The 21,094-nt window shown below is 39.3% G+C and overlaps 1 protein-coding gene across 1 annotated transcript in view; it reads right to left on the bottom strand.

Annotated features, from left to right (window-relative positions):
• Positions 1 to 4,873: 4,873 nt before the first annotated feature.
• The window catches only part of ZDHHC20 (zDHHC palmitoyltransferase 20), a 35,353-nt gene continuing 19,132 nt past the window's right edge, over positions 4,874 to 21,094 (bottom strand). Inside the window, exons 8-13 of the mRNA XM_085321797.1 lie at positions 14,145 to 14,277; positions 11,277 to 11,403; positions 9,939 to 10,028; positions 8,815 to 8,930; positions 8,313 to 8,390; positions 4,874 to 6,136 (exon numbers count right to left, since the gene is read on the bottom strand). Of these exons, the coding sequence (XP_085177923.1) occupies positions 8,353 to 8,390; positions 8,815 to 8,930; positions 9,939 to 10,028; positions 11,277 to 11,403; positions 14,145 to 14,277 (504 nt within the window). The 3' untranslated portion in view covers positions 4,874 to 6,136; positions 8,313 to 8,352. The remainder of the gene's footprint in view (positions 6,137 to 8,312; positions 8,391 to 8,814; positions 8,931 to 9,938; positions 10,029 to 11,276; positions 11,404 to 14,144; positions 14,278 to 21,094) is intronic.

The raw sequence follows: 21,094 nt of genomic DNA, 5'->3' as shown, positions 1-21,094 counted from the left end.
TACTTCTGTGTAAATTAATACTTGGGACCCAACTGAAGCTAATTATGTACAACTCATTTCATTAGGCTCAAGTCCAGGCAAGGATCAGTTTGAGTGGAATTACAGAGTTGTATGTGCATGAGGCTGAAGGAATAATGGAAGATAATAAAATGTTCCAGTTTTAATTCTGGGGAAAAAATCTTTAAATGCAGTGTCAGTTACTGCACTCTCTTAGAGATCAATTATGATTTAACGAGAATGCAGCTGTCTTTTCTGAGTTGCAGTTTGTTCTCTAAATAGTGCGTACACCTTCCTGAAAGAATTGCCACATGGTTTTTCTTTCCTTTTTTTTTCCCTCTTGAGACTAAGTAACTTAGAAGATATGTCAAGAGTGAGTGTAATCCTTAAGCTTGCAGCAGCTGGAGTCTAAAATCTGTGAAAGTCCTAATGCTTCACCAGCAGTTACAGAAAGTTTCCCACGTACGCAGTTTCTCCCACTGATCTAATACACACGTACAATCTAAATACTTCTCAGAACGTTTCAGATAATTTTATTAAGTTAATGTTGCATTCATTGAAGTCAAGTGTCAAACCCATTAATATTTTATCACTTTGGAAAAGAGGGCATAAAATGGTACAACAGTTGTAATTTGGAGACGTATGAACAGGTCTCAAAACCAACATAAAACTTAGATTGCAATYTTTCAATGGTTATGAATGGCTTAATACAGTATTTGTGAAAAAGTTTACATAGGGAAAAATTGCACAATACAATTAAAAATATGAAGGAACTTCCAGGCAATGTGACTTTATATTTAATTCCTTTATAAAAGCCTATTTTAAAAAGTTACTTCAAGTATTAAACTATAAATGGCAACATGTTTTCTTTATGCATAGCAATATTCCTATCTGCAATGTACAAAATACAGTATGTGTGTCATTATTACATATTTACCTTTTACACTTCAAACTTAAATACAGTTCATTAACAAGTTTACACATCACAAAAATAACTACAGTAGAACAGCTGAGACACTGTGACTAATGCAAATGTTGATGATCATTGCTGGCAAATACAAATGTAGTTGCAGAGATAAACAGATATGTTTACTTCATGTAAGTTTAAAAAGGGGGGCAAGATTTTAACAGCGGGACTGTTGMCTATTGCTGTGATATTTTTATGATTTTAAATATTTACAGTTCAGAAAGATTCAAGTTATACTCAAGCTGATGCAATAGGACAAGTAAGGGAGAAACATGCTAACCAAGTAAGTTATCTAAATAGTGTAAACAGAAGGGAATTCGCATTTTACCATTAATGCTGTGGTGCCAATAAAGGTGATCTCAACAGTTTATCCCCAGCACATTTGCTTGACTGGTAAGCATATGCTCTTAATGTCTTGTTGCAGGTGGAGAGGAAAGGAGGGGAAATCCCCTAAAACCAATGAAAGCAATCTTGTAAACATCAGACTTTACTACCTAATGGAAAGAAGATTCAAGTAATGGCTGCAGAAAACAAACAGTCAAACAACAGTTTTAATCAGCATTAAAATTAACTGCCATTTGCATTTTTCGGTATATTTCATGAAAATTTTATGATTAAGAAAAATGCATATAAAAAGCTGTCTATATATACAAAATAAATTGATAGAAATGAGTACAATAAATGTGTTCAGTATTAAATAACTATATGCAGCTKCTCTCTTTGGTGCTGTTAGGGATAGAAGATCCTCTTACTTGCACACCTAACTATATTTTAGGTATTATGAAAAAAACATTCTCTTGCTGATCTGCTTTTACAGTTAAAGTAACTGCTATTTGGAGCCTCTTTGCTCACTTTCTGGTATACAAATGTGTACCAGGATCCCTCAATTATATATGATTTTAGACAGAGTCCTGAGCATTTAGTGTGAAGTTGAAAAGGATTTTTTTTATAAATATGGCCAGTCATTGCTGTAGATGTAGGCAGATCTGGTTCATTTATGTCTGATCAAGTGTATACCTTGCTCTATCCGCCAGAGATGCTAATCCTTCCATTAYAAGTGCTGCTTTTGTTCTCCTCTTGGGGCTCTGCTGAGCTACAATAGGACCATACTTCATGTTGTACTGAACAGATGTACTTTGAATGGGTATTATAGAAGTAACTTAAGGTATTGAACTTAACCAAAACATCAAAAAACAGGTTATTTACAATAAAAAAGAGCCACTCAAGATCAAACAGAAGGAAAATACAGTACCTCAAGAGTTTAGGCATTTAACACTCTGGAAAACTTGCCCAGTTTCTACAACTAGTGTATCAAAAGTGTCTTGGTACCTGTGCATGGCACTGTAAAGGGGTAGGTTTAAGAAGAATTCTACCTTAACTTCTATTCAAATCACTAAGTGCCAGAACTTCCTCTAGATTTACCTTCTGAAATTTTAAAGCAGAAGTTCTCAATTGAAAGCTTATTGTGTAACTAACTAGTGACATTACAAATTTAGGACAATATTCTAAGAAGTCAGTTACAACTGAGACCTATACATCTCACTCCCCACTTCCCACAGTATATGTTAGTAGGAGCAGCAATTACGGTTATCTAGTACAGTCTGCAGATGAATCAACTGTCGTAAGAGGGAAAAGAAGTATCAGCTGAGGCTTCTGACGTGGTCTCAATTATTCTTTCCTAATTACGCATCTCCATGCCTCATCCACAGAGGGGTTATTTTATCACCTTAAGACATCGTAATAAGCTTTCAGGAAAAAATTTCACATCAAAATCTTGTCCTGTGCCAGGCGTCTGTCCTCAGACTAGGAGGTTAAGTCATTTTGTGTGTGTAGGTGKTGTGTGCATGTGAATATTTTTGAAAGAAAAAAAATCAGAAATACCAAAGCACAATCTATAATTGCAGCCAATGTCAATTATCATACAATAACTATGRTAACTACAATACCTTTTCTGGCTTGCAATAGTAATTATTTTGAGGGATTTGAAAGCTTAAGAGCTGTTATTTCTTAGTGACAATCTCAGTACTTTCAATACTTGCTGACACAGAGGAGGTTAAACCAAGCACAAAACCAAAATATACATGACCCAGCACGCTGTAACAGTCATTTTCTGAGGATGGATCTCCCTGCCCTTCTCYGCTCCTTGAACATAGGTTTTCTTTTCTCACTGCAGGAACGTGGTGCAGAGGCTTGCGCTGAAGGGACCTACTTACCGGTATGCTCCTGCGGATCCTCTGCCCCTGCTAGCAATGACTGGAAACAGTCTGCTTGCAACTCAACAGCCAAAGAGGTTTTTGTTCTCACCAAATTCATTTTTCACTCTTGGCTTGCTCCCTCTTTTTGCCTATCATACCCTTTGATAGAGCACAGAATGCCCTTGCTTACAGCTAGGGAGCTGTCAGGACAAGTACTGTAAAAGCGACAGAACTGAAGATGTCATCCTGCCTTAGATGTAGCCAGGGCTTGTAAGGGAAAGCCTATGACGGCCAACATGCCAGTCACTGGTGGACCCTTACACAAAGTTCACTAATACAATTCCCTCAGAGGACTTAATACTGTGTCATGGTATTTCATTATATCAAACCAGGGATTCTCATCAGTTCTCTAGAAGGGTGTAGGTGTGAATTTGGATACTGCCTCRACAGTATCCCAAGCACACTGCTCTCCTACTGTTCTCATCTGACACATGAGAAAAATCTGGGATAAAATACAGTATTAGTGATCCATGTAAAGATGTCAGAAATATCAGCTCTAAAGACAAGCCATAAAAAYTGACCATTAGATACTCAAAGAACTGTTTTCAGAAGACCACACCTTGCTAGAGAACACCCATGGATTTAGCTCAGTCTGTTTATGTGCAGTGTTTCCTTCAGTTTAACTATACTTACTTAGGAAATCAAACATACATGTTATACTGCTGCTAGCCTGCAGTAGGTATGTATTCATATTGGTACATTGAGCACTTCAGGCCAGAGAACAATCAAACAAAAGCACAGGCTGTACTGCTGAATCAGTAAGATTTACCATRTTAGAGACACAGATTCTACTTCTGCTTCTGCTAGAGGATGACTCGGCATGTATTTGTTACCTTGGCTGTAATGCAGCRATGCAGTAAAAGACAGATGATATCCACATCATCCCCCCCCCCATCCCCACTACAATTCCTCCAGTGTTTGACACTGTGAATTCCGGCAGGTAGAACGGCAATCTGAACCGGAAATCTTCTGTCTCCCCTCTCTTCATCCAAGACATTTGGCTGATGCATTCTCTCCTTACAGGCTCAACACATCAATCTTGCTCACAGCTTGTTTTCACAAAAGCACATTCATTTGACATTTGAGAGGAAAAGCTAAAGCTTTCAGATTACTGTGTAGCAAAGTTTTGAAATTAGTAAATGCAAAATTTCTAGTACAATGTTTGATGAGACATTTTGTAACTTTTATAAAACATTTAAGTTTGAATTCTGTCTCAAGAAGATCCCAGGGTGACCAAAACATGCTCGTAAGTTCACATAGCTCTCCCTTCTCAAAATATTTTTGAATTAAAAGAATGATATTTAAGAAACAGTCAATATATGCCTCTTAAAGACAAAATACTTGTCTCATACCTKATAGTATACTTGTTACCTTCATATCTCCACCATAAGCATTTTGGACTTAAGTACCAATCAGTCTGAGAGATAAACCAAGCAGGTTCCTTTTATCCTGATCACCAACTCAGCTACTACCTTCAGTTTGCATCAAAAGGACTCATGTTTGTGAGCAGTACCTGCTAAACATCAGAAAAACTACAGATGCAAATATAGTAGTTTTCACTTCTCTAGGTGCAAAATGCCAATACCACCCAAAGATAAATTAGCAGTTTTCTCTACAGAGCAGTAGGAAATAAAAATGTTGTTTGCTGCAGGTCTTGAGCTTAGGATGGACTTTATTCCTCACACAGGAAACACATATTTTGCCTTTTGTAAACAAGGTACACCATTGCACAAAGCACTCATCTTTAGCAATTTCAGTCAGTGTCAAGCAGAATGGACTTGAAAGTGGCAGACTAAAGCACACAAAGTTTCAGTGTGTTAACACAAACATATGATMCAACACTAGTTTTCTCATAAGTACTTGAAATAGGTTTATATGGTAATTTAGAACCGATAAAAACTTGTGCCTTTATTAAAAAGATAAAACAAAAGTATAAAACAGTATTTATAAGCCATCAGGAGTCCCATATAAAAAGCAGTACTCTTCCAGTTCCATTTTCTAACAACATACAATTGCAATAAGATTTTTCTCAGGAGCACTTTGCTGTTTTCTTACTGCCTCATACAGAACACTGCACACATTAACAGAAACTGTAATAGTCTGTTAATTCCCTTTTGGATTGGCATTTTTTTTGTATGCTGATAGGCAATTGCTGGAAAGTAACAATCCATGCCTTTTCAAGTAAAAGGAAGTTCACTTCTTTATGTTCTTGATATGGTTAAATAAATCAAGTTAAAATCATGAGGGGGCTCAATTCTGAAGAAAAAAAGCAACACCCAAGTATAAAGCRTTTACTTTTTTTGGCATTGCAGTGCTCCAAAGCATGGCTAGTATAAGGACTCCTCAATCTCAAAAGACGTACAGAGATATGATCATGGGGTAGGCTGGTTAATAGGAAGAGGGAGATCACATCATCCAGCCCCTTTCTCATCACCTGGTGTTTGAGCTATACGTATAGTTGCACTTCAAACTCACTAGCCATGCTCTATGTTGTTTTTTCCTTTTTTTTTTCTTTCTGCACCCAGGAGATGTGCTATGGAAGTGACTTCTGCAGCGCGTAAGGTGTGAAGTTTGCCTGTGGGGAGGCAGGGATCTCTGCAGATCTATCTACCCCTACCACCTCAGCGTAACAGAAATGCATAGTTCCCACTCTGGACCTTGTGCATTCAAGCAGGGCACTTCAGGATTTGGCCCTTTGGTAGCAGTATGTAACTCAGTGTGCATAAATGCACAATAAGAATCTTAAGGCATCTGTCTTACTTCCCTGCTCTGCAGTAGTGCTGACAAGAATCCATTATACTGCGCAGAAACTTGAATTTCTTGTATCTTCCTAAGATGTTCATGTTCCATTTTTTACTGATCAGCTTCTTCCAAACAAAATTAAGTAATATTCAAGCACAAAATGTGTTGCACAAACCTAACGAAACAAAATATGGTAGTTAGTGGAACTGCACCATTAGCTTTGAAAAAACAGATTATATTGCGTTACAAGAATGTACCTAGATAACAAAACATACGTAACTTAAAGACTCCTGATTCAGGACAACAGTTAAACTAACTTCAGTGCTTAATTATTAGCCTTCTAGTTCTCTCTTTTTTTAAACCTTTTCTAATGCTTTAGAAGATTATCCGCACTAAGAATACCAGTCCATTACTACTGGCTTGTAGCTAAAATGTCTTGGATCCCTGATTAGCAAGAACTGCTCATTCATTTCGGATTAAACTGTCAGATTTACATCAGCGGTAACTTTGATTGCTCCTGCTGAATGTTATATGCATAAAATTGAAAAATACATTTATCAGTCTGTAAGAGAATATTGGAAAGTACATGGAGCAGATGTTTTGGATCTCTTGTCTTTTGCATGGTTACTTGCAGTTGCAGGGGGACTGGAATTAATGACCCAAGCCTACAGAAACTGTGATCAAATCCATCCAAACTTAAAACAGCTAAAACTTCATGCTACTGAGTTACACTGTTATTTTACATAAAGCATATAAAAAGCTTCTGCATTTAATTCATTTAATTCATTTAATTATRTAGCTCTTTAACCTACAGCAGTTTGGGAAAGTTCTGAACATAACACAAAATCTTGTTTTCTTAAATTTGTTTTGAATTCAGGACGAGAGAGAGAAGAGAAAGGAAATCCATCTCAAATCACTACTAGTTAACTAGTTAATAGTTTAAGCCAGTCACTTATGCCCTCTCCAGGTCAGTGGAGAGGAGGATTAAGCCCATTCTATAGTAACTCTTGTCAAAGATTGTTGGGATGAACTGGTCTCAGAAGGTATTTATTTTTTTTCTGTGAAGAGTGGAAAAGCCTTAGCAACCTGTTTAGATTAGATTAGTTTTTAAATGGCTAACRGCTGAGAGAAATCCCTTACTCAGACACCCATTTATACATTTATATAAAGTATTAAAAGAGGAGAACAACTCATCTTTTTATTCATGCCATGGTTCTCATGGTTGAGTAGGTTTTGTAAAAGTATTACTAACTAGTCAATTTTGGGGTTTGATGGAGTTTACACTGATCATACGACCAACATAATTCCAAACATCATACCATCCTCTGCAAAGACCTTTGAGACACACTTTTTTTTTTGACAGTTATTCTATGGCAATAGGCTTATTTTAAAATATTTAGGATAAACGATCCTAAAGTGACTGAGCTCCCAAAACTCAAATACTGTGTTTGCTTTCCAAATAAAATAGCAATTCCTTGTAAGGTGCCTCTGTCTCCCAGTTTTTGCTGCACTTTCCTTAGGGGTCACAAAAATGCATTTCCTTATATGGGCCTTCCATATTGTCTTTAAAAATGAAAAAAAAAAGTTAAAAAAGGTTAAAAAAAGAAAAAAAGAGAGAGACTCAGCATACTGCAGTTATGGTAGCTAGTTATCCAAATAAGATTTGTTACTTTTCCAGAAAGTAAAAATTAATGGAGGTTCACAAGCTCACAATTTGTGAAGTCAACGTAAGAGAAGTCTAATTAAGTCACTGAAGTATACCAAGGGAAGTTTTCATATATGCACTCACTGAATTTCCTAAATGCCAAGGAGGGAGAATGTGCATAGGAGCTCTTACATAAAGATGATTGCTGACAATTCCAGGCGTGACTGAGCGATCTGTATGCAGACACTGTTCATGGAATTTACTTATTGACCTCTCTTTCCTCATGCACACACATTTTTCTTAGTATATAAGACAGGAGCATGGCAAATCAATATATGTTTATGAAAAATACAGTTAAGGAGCTGTTCTCTGAAAGAGTATCAAGACTTCATCCGGAATTATCTATTTAGCAGATTACATTCTTTTCTCTGGTCAGGTAACAAATACAGCATTATCCACTTCAGTCTAATGACTGGATTAGACTGACTTGTCTCAGGCCAAACCAGCCCATGTCTCCTGGACTACAGCTTTATTCTCATTCTTGTCTTCCTGGATAGCCATTTTATAACTTAAGACTTTTTTATTACTCATCCACTGAGCATCAGAGGACTTCTCTGCATTCTGTGACTTGCGACTTTGTGACCTCAAGATGTCTGTTTTAGTTTACTCATATGCATATAGAAAGTCATCAATTATTTGGTCTTACCTGTTTCTCATTGAGATGGTTGGTTAGCAATAAACTGAGATCAGCTTTCCAATGAAACTATAATATGCTTTTTTGTACCTAAAATGTGAGAGAAGCTCTATTATTTGTTTTTGCAAATTTGCAAAACAAATAGTAAATACAACGTGACTTAGTGACTTTAGACCAAAATTACATTAGGTAGTTTGTGCCTAAACACAACAGTAGTGTTGTGCCTATTTTAGAGAAATATTTTCCTCCTCCTAATCAAATATGTAAAAATCCAAAATATCTCAGAACAGGAAGTGAGAAAGAATTATCTATCCATTACCTTAGTGTAATAACCCAGTTTGGATTAGATCATGACACGCAAGTCAGCCTTAATGTATAAAGGTGCTGACTTGATTCTGCTTAAGAAATTCTCCTCCACCAGACTTCAATCAATTCCAAAGGGGTTTTTAGGCTTAATTAAAAATAAAACAAAACAACAACAAAACCCCAGAGGAAATGTCATGGTGCAGGCTACCTGATTTAACATTCTCCTCTTCAGAGCCACTTTCTACCCACTGACAGTCACTGGCTAGCAATCGATTCTGTGATTCACTGAGTGGTCGAGTAGGAAAGGACTGGCTGGATCCAGAGCTGAAAAGTAAGCAAAGTCAACAAGAATTTTTTAATAATAGTAGCCCATGAACAGTCTAAGCCCTTAAGTGAGACTGCTAGACAAGAAACAGTGTATTGAGAATGCTACTGCCATGTAGTTATAAAAGAAGCCCAGCCAGTACTATCTGGAAAGGAGGACCTAATGCCATCTTACCCCATCAGTAAAAGCATTCTCCTAAACATCTTTCTAATGCAAAAGAATATTCTGCAATTTGAGGAGTCCTGCACTTGTGTAGGTTCTACAGGTTATTGTTATATTGTAGTTGAAGCAACTTCTCAGTCTTGTCCTTCAACCTCATAACACCTGATCACCCAGGTGCCCTTGTTGTTGACAATGACCTTCAGCTATAAATCCAGCAAACTAAACAGAAGGCTTCTAAAATGGCTGTGTAAACATCCTCATAAGTTTTACATACTTTGAATCTGAAGCAAAAAAACACACTGAAGATACAAACCATGCAAATTTGGAAGGATAAAAGTAATGAGCTAAAACATTTCCAGTGCTGAAAACCACCAGAATCAACAGTAAATCAGCTTCTCTTGGAAATTAGGTTCCAGTATCCCTTTTTAAGGAGGCTGGAGGAGGTTAAATGCAAATAAATAATACCTTCCTTTTTCCTTTTCTTTTTGTGGATCACTACTCATTGTTTCCTAGACCTTTTACATTGTTGTTTTTCTCTCTGGAAAAAGCAACCAACTCTAAGTCTGAAGAGAAAGATATGCCAGCAAGCTCTTTATTTTCTGCATTACTCTGTTTTCTTAGAGCCATAACTTCAGCTTTAGGTCAAAAACAAGAAATAGCCCTTCTGCATCAAGACAACGTTAAGTTAATTAGTATTGATTCACTCCATCCTTCTCTGAAGGCTTACAAACTCACTCTGAACCTGACAAGAAGTACAAAGAATTTAAAGAATAATTCTGAAACAAACTTTTCTCTGGATGAAATACAAAGCAATACAAAACTAACATTTTAAATGCTCTAGTTACCTTTTGGCAGGTTCATTTTGGCTTGAGACAGTAAGTTGCTCTGGATCCATAATCACCAAACGAGTTGGAAAATTACAGCCGTCGCCCAAACTAAACCAGAAACAAAGATTTAAATCACCATTTCTAGCTGACTTAAATGAACTTAACAAGTACCCAGGCAAAAAGCAAATGCTACAGGCCCAAATCAATTACAAAATGCAGCACTGAACCCCACCCAGACTTGAGCAAGGTAGTCCTACTACTAAGCCTCATGATCAGCTAATTAGATTTTGGAGTGCAAGTAATTCCTACTCTGTCACTCAATATGGGCTACTGAGCACAGCACTAGCCTACATGTTTCAGAAACAACACAGCGATTCTCCAGATCGTAGCCYCAGTCTTCCCCCAAACCACTGGGCACAGGTAGTCAGATGATCTGGTATTTACATGCCTGGAAGCTGTAGCATAAATAATATTCTAGTGACCAGGCAGCACTTGAGTTTAGTTAAGCCTTTTAAAGCAAGTCTAATTAAGCTTAAATATTTTGGGGAAGTAGATTGATCCATCTCCAGTAGAGCTTCCACTTTTTTTAATCACATGAAGAGTCATGTTAGTTGAGCAAATGGCTGAGGCAACTTCAGATGCTGTTACCTCTGCTGTTTACTGCCAGACTTCTGGTTCACCAGCATTTTAAGCTGGTACACAAAYCCCTTCACACAAAGCAGTGTTGAAACATGGCACCTATTTTGTTCTGCTAATATTTTGGAGTGGTGGGAGTAGGCAGTAGCTCAGTCTTGCTTCATCAAGCTTCTATGAGGATTGTCTGCAAAAGCCCTAGCACTAGTACAGCTGAGGATTTTTAAAAGTAGTAGCTTCCATCGTATCAGAAAATGTTTTTGTACTGCTACTTATTTAGTCACACTTTCTCAAAAGGCCTTCAGTAATAGAACTGTTTCATCCACAGCAAAGGGAAAGCGGTCAAGATTGTTGGGGCAGGAGAGGGTGTTTTTAGACTGTTGTCCTTTTCAATGCAGGTAAAGTTCAAGCATTTGGGTCTCTGTTTCTGACTTCTTCTCTATAATCGGATATTAATACTACGAACAAAACATGTACAATCTTCAAAATATGCTTCTCAAATGTTTCCAAAATTTCGTATTTAAACAGCCCGTCAATGAGGCCCTTGCCTTTGAATGAAAACCCTGCACAGAATTTGCTCAGTTCTCTCCTCCAGATTTCCCACACCAATCTGAAGTGTGCAGTAAGATTTTCAGTTGTGCTTCATTTGGGGGAGAAAGAGAAGTGAGGTAAGAGTCACGGAATCAATTTATTCCCCAACTTATTGCCATTCAGATTGAATACCTGGTAAAAATAGGGAGTAGCCAATACTTCTTTTCATCTCCAAAAACCTCCCTCAGATTTTTGCTACATCCAAGAGAAAAGCCATTTTTATCAGGGCCATTGCGAAATGTGGGTGCACGGAATGTTTCTGTAAAAGAAACAGCAACATTTCTAAAGGCATGAGGGTGGAGAAAGAGGAATAAACAGACTCAAACTTTTCTATTGTGAAAACAGTATCTGGTAAACTGGGATCACCTGGATGCGTATTATGGAAAAATTGTAACAGTTACCTGGAGTAATTAGCATAAAAAGTCACAYTGTCAATGACAAAAGTAACAATGAAAGGTAACGAAGTTCACCCAGGAGGAACGATCATCTTCCCTTTACGTTTTGAGACAGAGCTAAGTACCATCAGCATGCCAAAGATATTACATCCCTACTTCATTAGTGGCTAGCTCTTTCTTTGGTCTGTACATGTTCTTGAGAAGAAGAGCCACTCCTCTGCACAAATAAGCAATTTACCATACGGTGTTACTGTACCAAAGCCCATACAGGATAGCTTCTTCCACTTCTGTCAAGGTCTTAAGCTGAATTAAGAGCATCCCATGGTATTAGAGAAAGATAAGATCTACTATGTCAGAAACACAGACAAAACATCAACTACAGCAAACCACCCAAACAATTAATATAGTATTTTTCTAGACAGTGTGGTTATACACCCTTGGCCAAGAACTGAGGAGGTTCATAGCTCTTCCTAGATACCTTGTCTTTTCACAGTCATGATAAAAAAAGGAAATGAAGTACCCATTTATGTTGCCAGGAACAACACAGACTTGGGCAGGGAACATGCTAAAGTTCCTTCAAAGCTAGAAAAGGGGCTGTGAATATTGCCTAGCCGTGGATATGTCAAAACAAAAAGATTTAGATTACCCTCCCTTCAAGCAATCAAGAAAATTCCCTTTTCTATCAAAAATTCTGGCAGGTTGAAAATAATTTCATTTTCAATTAACCTATTTATTCTTGGGGGTGGAAAGCTAGCTTCTATTGAATCACAGAATCACAGAATCAGTAAGGCTGGAAGGGACCCCTGGAGATCATCTAGTCCAACCCCCCTCAGCARGGTCACCTACAGCATGTTAGACAGGGTTGCATCCAGACGGGCCTTGAAKATCTCCAGAGAAAGAGACTCTACAACCTCTCTGGGCAACCTGGTCCAGTGCTCCGTCACTCTCACAGGGAAGAAATTCCCCCTCACGGTCAGGTGGAACTTCCTGTGCTTCAGTTTCTGCCCATTGCCTCTTGTCCTGTCACATGGGACAACTGAAAAGAGTTTGTCCCTGTCCCCTTGACACCCTCCCTTCAGGTACTTGTACACATTGATAAGATCCCCCCTCAGYCTTCTCTTCCCCAGGCTGAACAGGCCCAGCTCTCACAGCYGTTCCTCATAGGGCAGATGCTCCAGCCCTCTGATCATCCTCATAGCCCTACRCTGGACTCTCTCCAGTAGCTCCATGTCTCTCTTGTASTGGGGAGCCCAGAACTGGACACAGGACTCGAGATGAGGCCTCCCCAGKGCTGAGGAGAGGGGCAGGATCACCTCCCTCCATCTGCTGGCAACACTCTTCCTAATGCAGCCCCAGAGACCATTGGCTTTCTTGGCCACAAGGGCACATTGCTGGCTCATGGTCAACTTGTCAACAACCAGGTCCTTCTCTGCAGAGCTGCTCTCCAGAAGGTCAGCCCCCAGCTTGTACTGCTGCCTAGGGTTATTGTTCCCTAGGTGCAGGACTCTGCACTTGCCCTKGTTGAACCTCAKGAGGTTCCTCTCCGCCCAGCTCTCCAGCCTGTYYAGGTCTCTCTGAATGACAGCATAACCCTCAGGTGTGTCRGCCACTCCTCCCAGCTTGGKATCATCAKCAAACTTGCTGAGGAGGCACTCTGTCCCCTCATCCAGGTCAKTGATGAACACGTTGAACAGGATGGGACTCAGGACTGAGCCCTGGGGGACGCCACTAGCYACAGGCCTCCAACTAGACTCCACGCCACTGATGACAACCCTCTGAGCTCTGCCYTTCAGYCAGTTCTCAATCCACCTCACTGTCCACTCATGTAACCCACACTTCCTGAGCTTATCTAGGAGGATGTTAGGGGAGACAGTGTCAAGAGCCTTGTTGAAAACTGCAAGATTGAAAACTGCAAGATTTTGACTTCTTAAATTGTGGGGGAAAAACTGCAAAACGTGTTCAAAAATGTTTTAGCAAGAACTTCAGATATGTTGACTAACGCATTTAACTTGCTTACTTGGTCAACATACTGCCTTTTAGAACAGGCATAGGAATTACTGGCATCGCTCACTCTTGTATTATTTAGGAAATGTGCATCAGTGATTCCATTTTTATTGCAGTATTTTTACAAGTCACTTTCKAATTGCAAGGTCCGTTCTTATTGTACAAGACTTAAGAATACTCTTTGGGAACTGGTTCAAAATGTATTTATATAGAGCCTGCATCTGGGTTGGGGCCATCCAGCTAGTGTAGGTAYTATAATAGGGTAACTGGCAATTAGTAATTGTTACATACTTAATACTATATAAAAAGAAAACAGAAATACAGAGTGTTTCAGGATCTCAAAATACAAACAGAAGAATTTAACATTCATCATCAGTCTACATGCTTGGCTTCAACAGAAAACCCACTACGTACATTTTATTCTCCCATACACCCTGCAACAAAGTATGTTTGATCCATAGTACTTCCACCAAAAATGKTCCTTACTGTACAATATTTTAAAATTTTCCTTAAATGTGATGGCACATCCTGTAGGCCTCACATTCCCAGCAACTTGTCAATATTCTGGACAAGTAACAGTTCCATCCTGCAGGTAACTGACCTATGGTTGATCTGTTTTTGCCAACTAGCCAGCAGTGGTAGCTGAAGAGTGAGAGTATGCTGATGAAGAACATGGCTGCCACAAAGAAAAGGAAAAGTACATGGAACTTTGCATGGGTATCTGGCAATTCATTCTGGGAAGAGAAAAAGACATTAATATGTTAATGCTTTTTAGCAAGTAAAGCAGTATTATAACTAAACATTTCCTTCCATATCCATTCTGCTATAGGTCTTTCATCTCACTTTTCACAATGAAAAGGAGCACAAGCAGGGCTCCCCTTCCATGCTACAAGAAACTGGCACATAATAGTAATTAGTTCTGAATTTAGTAACATGAATGCACAYGTTCATATGTTTGACATCACTGTGTACAATCCATTTCCCAATTCGGTTAGTTTTTGAATTTCCAGCACTGGGCAAGGAAAAAAAGTCCCCTTACTAAAAAATATTAACTGTGTAGCCACAGCCACAGAGACACAGGGAAAATATGTCCAAAACCTCTGTTTTTGCAGGGCAAAAAAAAGGAACAAACTCTTTATTGGCAAGTTAACACATCTGAACCTACTTCTGAACTGGTGCAAGGAAAGCAAAAGGGAAATGGCCAAGTTACATTGTGTTTYCGAGACTGAACCATTTACTAGACAAGACCAGTTGCCTGGGACTGATCTTCATTTTGAGGATCTCTCAACCTTAGGCAACCACCAGCATGCACCTAGCAGAACAAACCTGTCATGTCTGATCAGGCAAAAGTTATTGACCGGAAGATCTATGTAAAAAACAATGTTTTCAGTACAACCACCATATAAAAAATAACCTCCTCTCCCATATCTGATAGTCAAATCCACCCCCAAGCCCAATTATTTTTAGGCTTGCACTTTCAAGAGGCCAATGACGTTTCTAACAATGGCTATTCCAGTTCTGTATTCTCAAAACCATAGTACTTTTAAGTAATTGACCTTTAGCAGCATTAGGAAAGTAGATAGGCTATTTTTATTCAGCATTATAGTCAGCATTATTGCCCTTTCTTTTTCCATTAGCTCATCGTATACACCCATTTATCTGAGGCTGGTATCTCTGTCTGAAATACATTTTGATTAAAATCAAGTACATAGCTTTATCTGTAGCTACATACAGGGCTTATGTTACATAGGGAACACAGATTACGTGACTCCTTCCTTTCAGTTATGCTGTAAACTGCCATCAGGAATGACTGGATTAGAAAAATTATAGTAGGAACAATTTTTAAATAATTACATCAATATTGGATTTTACCTTTGGACAATTCTCTGCAGATTTCCTGCGGCAAAGCTTTGCGCAAACAAAGACAATTTATTAAATACTAATACTACGTTAAGACAAAGTGTTTGAAAACAGCACAGGGTTTGTTAAAAAAGAAATGGTTGGTGTGCACATGTGCTCTTGGGCGTGCAGAGCTCCAATGCCCATCAGAAGTCTTAGCTCCCATTCTCCAAGAAAATGGAGGAGAGAGTACGTAAGAGCATATTACTARCTTCTAAGGAATGACATTTTCTACTGATGTATAAAAGCATTGCTATGTACAAGTACTGCTGTTCACACTTTCAAGTGGTTTGCTCAGCTTGAGCAGCATGACTGCATCAGACACATTCTTTGCTATTTTTCTGCATCATAAGTGGGTTTCATATTAATACTGTTTATGATATAAATCACTTAGAAAAACTTAAAATAYTCCAGAGGTATAGAGCAACGGTTTATACATTACAAAATCATTCCGACTTCAGAATATATCTATTATCATTAGAGGTACTCTCCAAAGTGCCTCTAATAATTTCCAATTCTTAGCCTGATTTTCTTTGTTAAAGAAAAAGAATCCATAAATATCAGTACTGTTTTCTTCTTTGCAATATCCTTCAATACTGAGATTTGTGTATGGGATATTCATACCTGAAATTAAGCCAGCACTTAAGAACCCAAAAGCAGAAAGGGAGCCCTACCTCCAAGAGGAAAGCTTAGTTTAAACTAGATTATAAATTCTAAACATKGAATTTAAATGGTGAGATTAGTCATCTTAGCTACCATGTTAACACTTAACAAATCTGTTTTAGACAAGATCTTTGGCTTTTAAGTTATATTAAGCTGAGCAGAAACCCCAGGGAGAGCCTAAGCTTTTAACGTGGAACTCAGCATAAATTAACAGCATTTTCAAAAATGTTGGCTTCCATCAGATCATTCTAGAGTAAGCAAGTGACAGCAGAGTCCAGCTCTCTAAACTGGCATCTAAGTTCAAGTTCCTTATCTACTATTTTTTTGGATATAGTTTTATTTAGACAATTTCTGTAATAGTCTCTCTTCCCTGACCTAGGAACATAACGTGTTTTGTGACTGCTTGGAATCAACGCTAGCAAAGGACATACTCCAATTGCTGCTTATTCCTGGCCTTCCTGTTAAAACTATCAAGACTTTTCCTACTTCAGAGCATACTGCAGTTTTTCTGGGAAACATCATTTCCAGAATGATTTCTGTAACTTCTTGATGGGGTAGATATACCCAAGAAATTGGGCTTGCTAATGCAAACAGAACTTGCAGTTTACACAAAAAGAGAAAAGGCATTTCAGTATATATAATTGTAAAGAAAAAGACCATACATAACTGGAACCTAAAATACTTCTAAAGGATTAAAAATTTTATAGGGCACTATTGGAGCTCCATACTCAGACAAAATAGTACTCTACAAAGAATTCCCAGGCCAGCTGATTTGGGAGCTCAAAAGAGAAATAATAGCTTAGCCTTTGTGTAAGCAGATGCCAGACAAATGGTAACAATTATCTTCCTTGGCCATTTGAAATCATCATTATAAAAAAGCGCACATATTTGTGTGCTCTAGTAATACCTTACATATTTGCATTAACACTATAATCAACTTTTGGGCCATAAAATATAAAGTTACTTCAGTTGTATCTTCCTATAACGGTAGTTCTTTAACCTAAATAATTTTTTTTGAATTTGTTATGCATGATTAACTTCTATGATCCCTAAGAAGCATCTATCTCTTCTGACCACCCAGTTTCAGCCACCAGTTGTAAGTTCTTGAATGACAGTTGGGGAACTCAAGCAAAAAAAGGCTAATTCCTTCCTGGAGAACAGGGTCCATATACTGAGCCAATGTCACAGCCTTATTCACAGTTGTGCTCTAGTAGCACTGCTAACTCCACATGCCACAGCATGTGTAAAGAGTGTGAAACCTCAGACATATTAGTTATTTAAGATCTTCATGCTCAGTGGCTGCATAGAAGCAGAGACTTGCTGGTGAAAGAGCTCTGGAGTATAGAAAGGGAGGCTATTTGCACAACAAAATTTGGGCGGCTTTGCACACATAACAGACTATAAAGTCAGTCACTATTCTGAAGTGTTCTTTAAAAACTGCTTCACAGACACAGAGTCATTTGAACATTTCACTTAATGAGAAAAAAAAAAMCCACAAAGCTGAAAACCTTGCTGTCAGAGCTTGTTACTCATCTTTTAGTAGCTTGGTCTAGCTTAATTCTAGAAAAAACTCAGAACATGTGACATTCTTCTATATTCTATACTAAAGGACCTGCTAAAGACCTGGAACTGCTTTTTCAAAGTACAATCTGAGTTTTTCAGAAGCCTATACCATCTACCTCAGATGGTTATCACAGAATCAAAGAATGGCTGAGGTTGGAAGGGGTCTTCGGAGATCATCTAGTCCAATCTCCCTGCTCAGCAGGAGCACCTACAGCATGTTAGACRGGGTTGCATCCAGACGGGCCTTGAATATCTCCAGAGGAGACTCCACAGCCTCTCTGGGCAACCTGCTCCAGTGCTCTGTCACGCTCACAGGAAAGAAGTTCTTCCTCATATTCAGGCGGAGCTTCCTTTGGTTCAGTTTGTCCCCTTTGCCTCTTGTCCTTTCTCTGGGCACCAGAGAAGAGTCCAGCCCCATCCTCTTGACACCCTTCTTCAGGTACTTATACACATTGATAAGATCCCCCCTCAGACTTCTCTTCCCCAGGCTGAAGAGGCCCAGCTCTCGCAGCCGTTCCTCATAGGGCAGATGCTTCAGCCCTCTGATCATCTTCGTAGTCCTACGCTGGACTCTCTCCAGTATTTCCATATCTCTGTTGTACTGAGGAGCCTAGAACTGGACACAGTACTCCAGATGTGGACACAGCCCCCCCGATGTGGGGCTGAGGAGAGGAGGAGGATCACTTCCATTGACCTGCTGGCAACACTTTTCCTAATGTACCCCACTGGCCTTCTTGGCTACAAGAGCACATTGCTGGCTTATGGTGAACCTGCCCATTAAAACTCCCAGGTCCCTCTCTGCAGAACTGCTTCCCAGCAGATCAGCCTGTGGCCTGTATTGTTGCATGGGGTTATTTCTCCCTTGGTGCAGGGTCCTGCACTTGGCCTTTTTGAACTTCATGAGGTTCCTCTCTGCACAACTCTCCAGCCTGTCCAGGTCTCTGTACAGGGCAGCATAGCCCTCAGGTGGATCAGTCACTCCTCCCAGCTTGGTATCATTAACAAACTTCTTGAGGTGGCACTCTGTCCCCTCATCCAGGTCAGTGATGAAGTAGTTTAGTAAGACTGGGCTCAGTACAGACCCCCAGGGAACTCCACTAGCTACAGGCCTCCAACTAGACTCTGGGCCACTGATCCCAGCCCTCTGAGCTCTGCCTTTCAGCCAGTTCTCAACCCACCACACTGTCTACTCACCTAACCCACACTTGCTGAGCTTCCCCAGGAGGATGTTATGGGAGATAGTGTCAAAAGCCTGGCTGAAGTCAAGGCAGACAACATCCACTGCTCTCCCCTCATCCACCCAGCCAGTCATTCCATCAGAGAAGGCTATCAGATTGGTTAAGCAGGATTTCCTCTTGGTGAATCCAGGCTGACTACTCTTGATCACCTTCTTTTCTTCCATATGCTTGGAGATGACATCCAGAATGAGCTGTTCTATCACCTTTCCAGGGATGGAGGTGAGGCTGACTGACCTGTAGTTGCCTGGGTCCTCCTTCTTGCACTTTGTGGAGACTGGAGTGACACTGGCTTTCTTCCAGTCCTCAAGCACCTCTCCAGTTCGGCATGACCTTTCCAAAGTGATGGAGAGTGGCCTAGCAATAACATCCACCAGCTCCCTCAGCACTCATAGATGCCTTCCATTGAGGCCCATGGATTGTGGATGTCAGGTTTTCCTAAATGATCTCTAACCCAATCCTCCTTGACCAAAGGGAAGTCTTCCTTTCTCTAGACTTTTTCTCTTTTCTCCAGGCTCTGGTATTCCTGAGGGCTGCCCTTAGCGGTAAAGACTGAAGCAAAGAAGGCATTCAGTAACTCTGCCTTCTCTGCATCCTTCACAATCAGCGCTACTGATGTATTTGAAAAAAGCCGTTCTTGTTGTCCTCACATCCTTGAGTTAGCTATATTCAGGATTGCCAAAATAATTTAGAGGACACCGAAAGGTGCTGAAAAAAAAGGGAAAATATACATGACTCAAGGGGGAGGGAAGATAGCAAGAATGAAAGTGGATACAAATACACACTAGAAAGTGCTACCGTGCACTAGGTAAGCAAGACATCAAGGACTGTGAGTCTGGACTGGGCACATAGTCAGTGCTGGTGTCTTTTTCAAACACATTTTGTTAAACTGTGCTTTTATTGCCTCATCTCTGACAACTGCCTAGGTAGAAATGAAACTACCACAAATAGAGGAAAAGGAGTCATGAGAACAGGAAAAGGACTCATTCACATTCCCTTGATCTACAAAACGGATTGTAACACTCGCATCAGAGCATAAGCCTGTGGTAAACATTTGCAGCCAGCATGGCTGCCCCATCATTGCATGAATGGTATTAACATCTTTCTTCAGCACTTCTGCATAGCGCATGAAAGATGCACTGTAAAAATCTTGCATGTACATGTGGGATACACAAAGCTTTCCTTCAACAAAAGAGAGAGCTGTGGCTCTCTCACAATGTTTGCAAGTATCTGCATGTGTGTTGTGTCTATATGTGTCAAGTATTATTAATATTGCAAAACATTGGATTGCTGGTTTGTGTAGTTAGCATGTACACCTTTACAACCTCATTATTGCAGAATCTGAAGCGATCAAAACTATACTCCCTAGAAAGCAGTTCATCATTCATCCCAGCACTGGATATATGCAGCAGTTTGGCACACATTTGCTCTGAAAAAATTTGTGAGGAAGTAAAAAAGAAACATTAACTTCTGAAGGTAGTCTATAATGTTTCTGAGAGTTAGGCTTTTGGGGGAGGGAAATCTAGAGAATCCAAATAGAAAAAATTAAAAGTTAAATGTCTGATGCTGTAGCAAACAGAAAACTGAAAATCAGCAATATATGAAAGCAGTCTACAGACAGCACGCAACAGCAGTACACTTCTCTAATTCTGATACAGTTGAAAAGAGAAGCTTTGAGGACTCTGTTCTGCAGTCAACAGCACTTGCCTAGAAACGCTTCTACATACTATAGTCATGCTAAATTTTGCAAGCCTACACAATTATGGCATGCCACCTCTTTCTGGAAATCTACTTTAGTTGGACTACTATAAGATCATAATTATTATTATTAGCTGTATGGAACAAGTGATTTAATACAGGTAAAGTGAGTTAGAATTCTATTCTAATTGTAAGACAAGTGCATTACAAAAGTCTGTTTTCAAGTAATTGGGAAATGAAAGCAACAAGTGTACAAGTACACAACTAAGTTTTCTAGTGTCATATTCTAGAAGTAGCCCATTCCTGCAGGAAGCATTTAATCAAGTAAATCATTAAAAAAAACCCTCTTAAGTTTAATTCCTGCTCAAGGATCCACTTCAGTATTGTGTCCAATGGGCTTTGGAATAGGTTTGCTGTAAATGCTGGTCTTAAATGTTCATTGTGGTCAGATATCCTGGGGACTTTCACTGCAGTAACACTTATGAAGTAAGGT

The sequence above is a fragment of the Rhea americana genome, unplaced genomic scaffold (assembly GCF_003343005.1).
Source record: "Rhea americana isolate MKP2758 unplaced genomic scaffold, rheAme1 scaffold_71, whole genome shotgun sequence".
Taxonomy (NCBI): domain Eukaryota; kingdom Metazoa; phylum Chordata; class Aves; order Rheiformes; family Rheidae; genus Rhea; species Rhea americana.
Note: the sequence above shows the minus strand (reverse complement) of the source record. Positions and strands in the feature narration are given on the sequence as shown.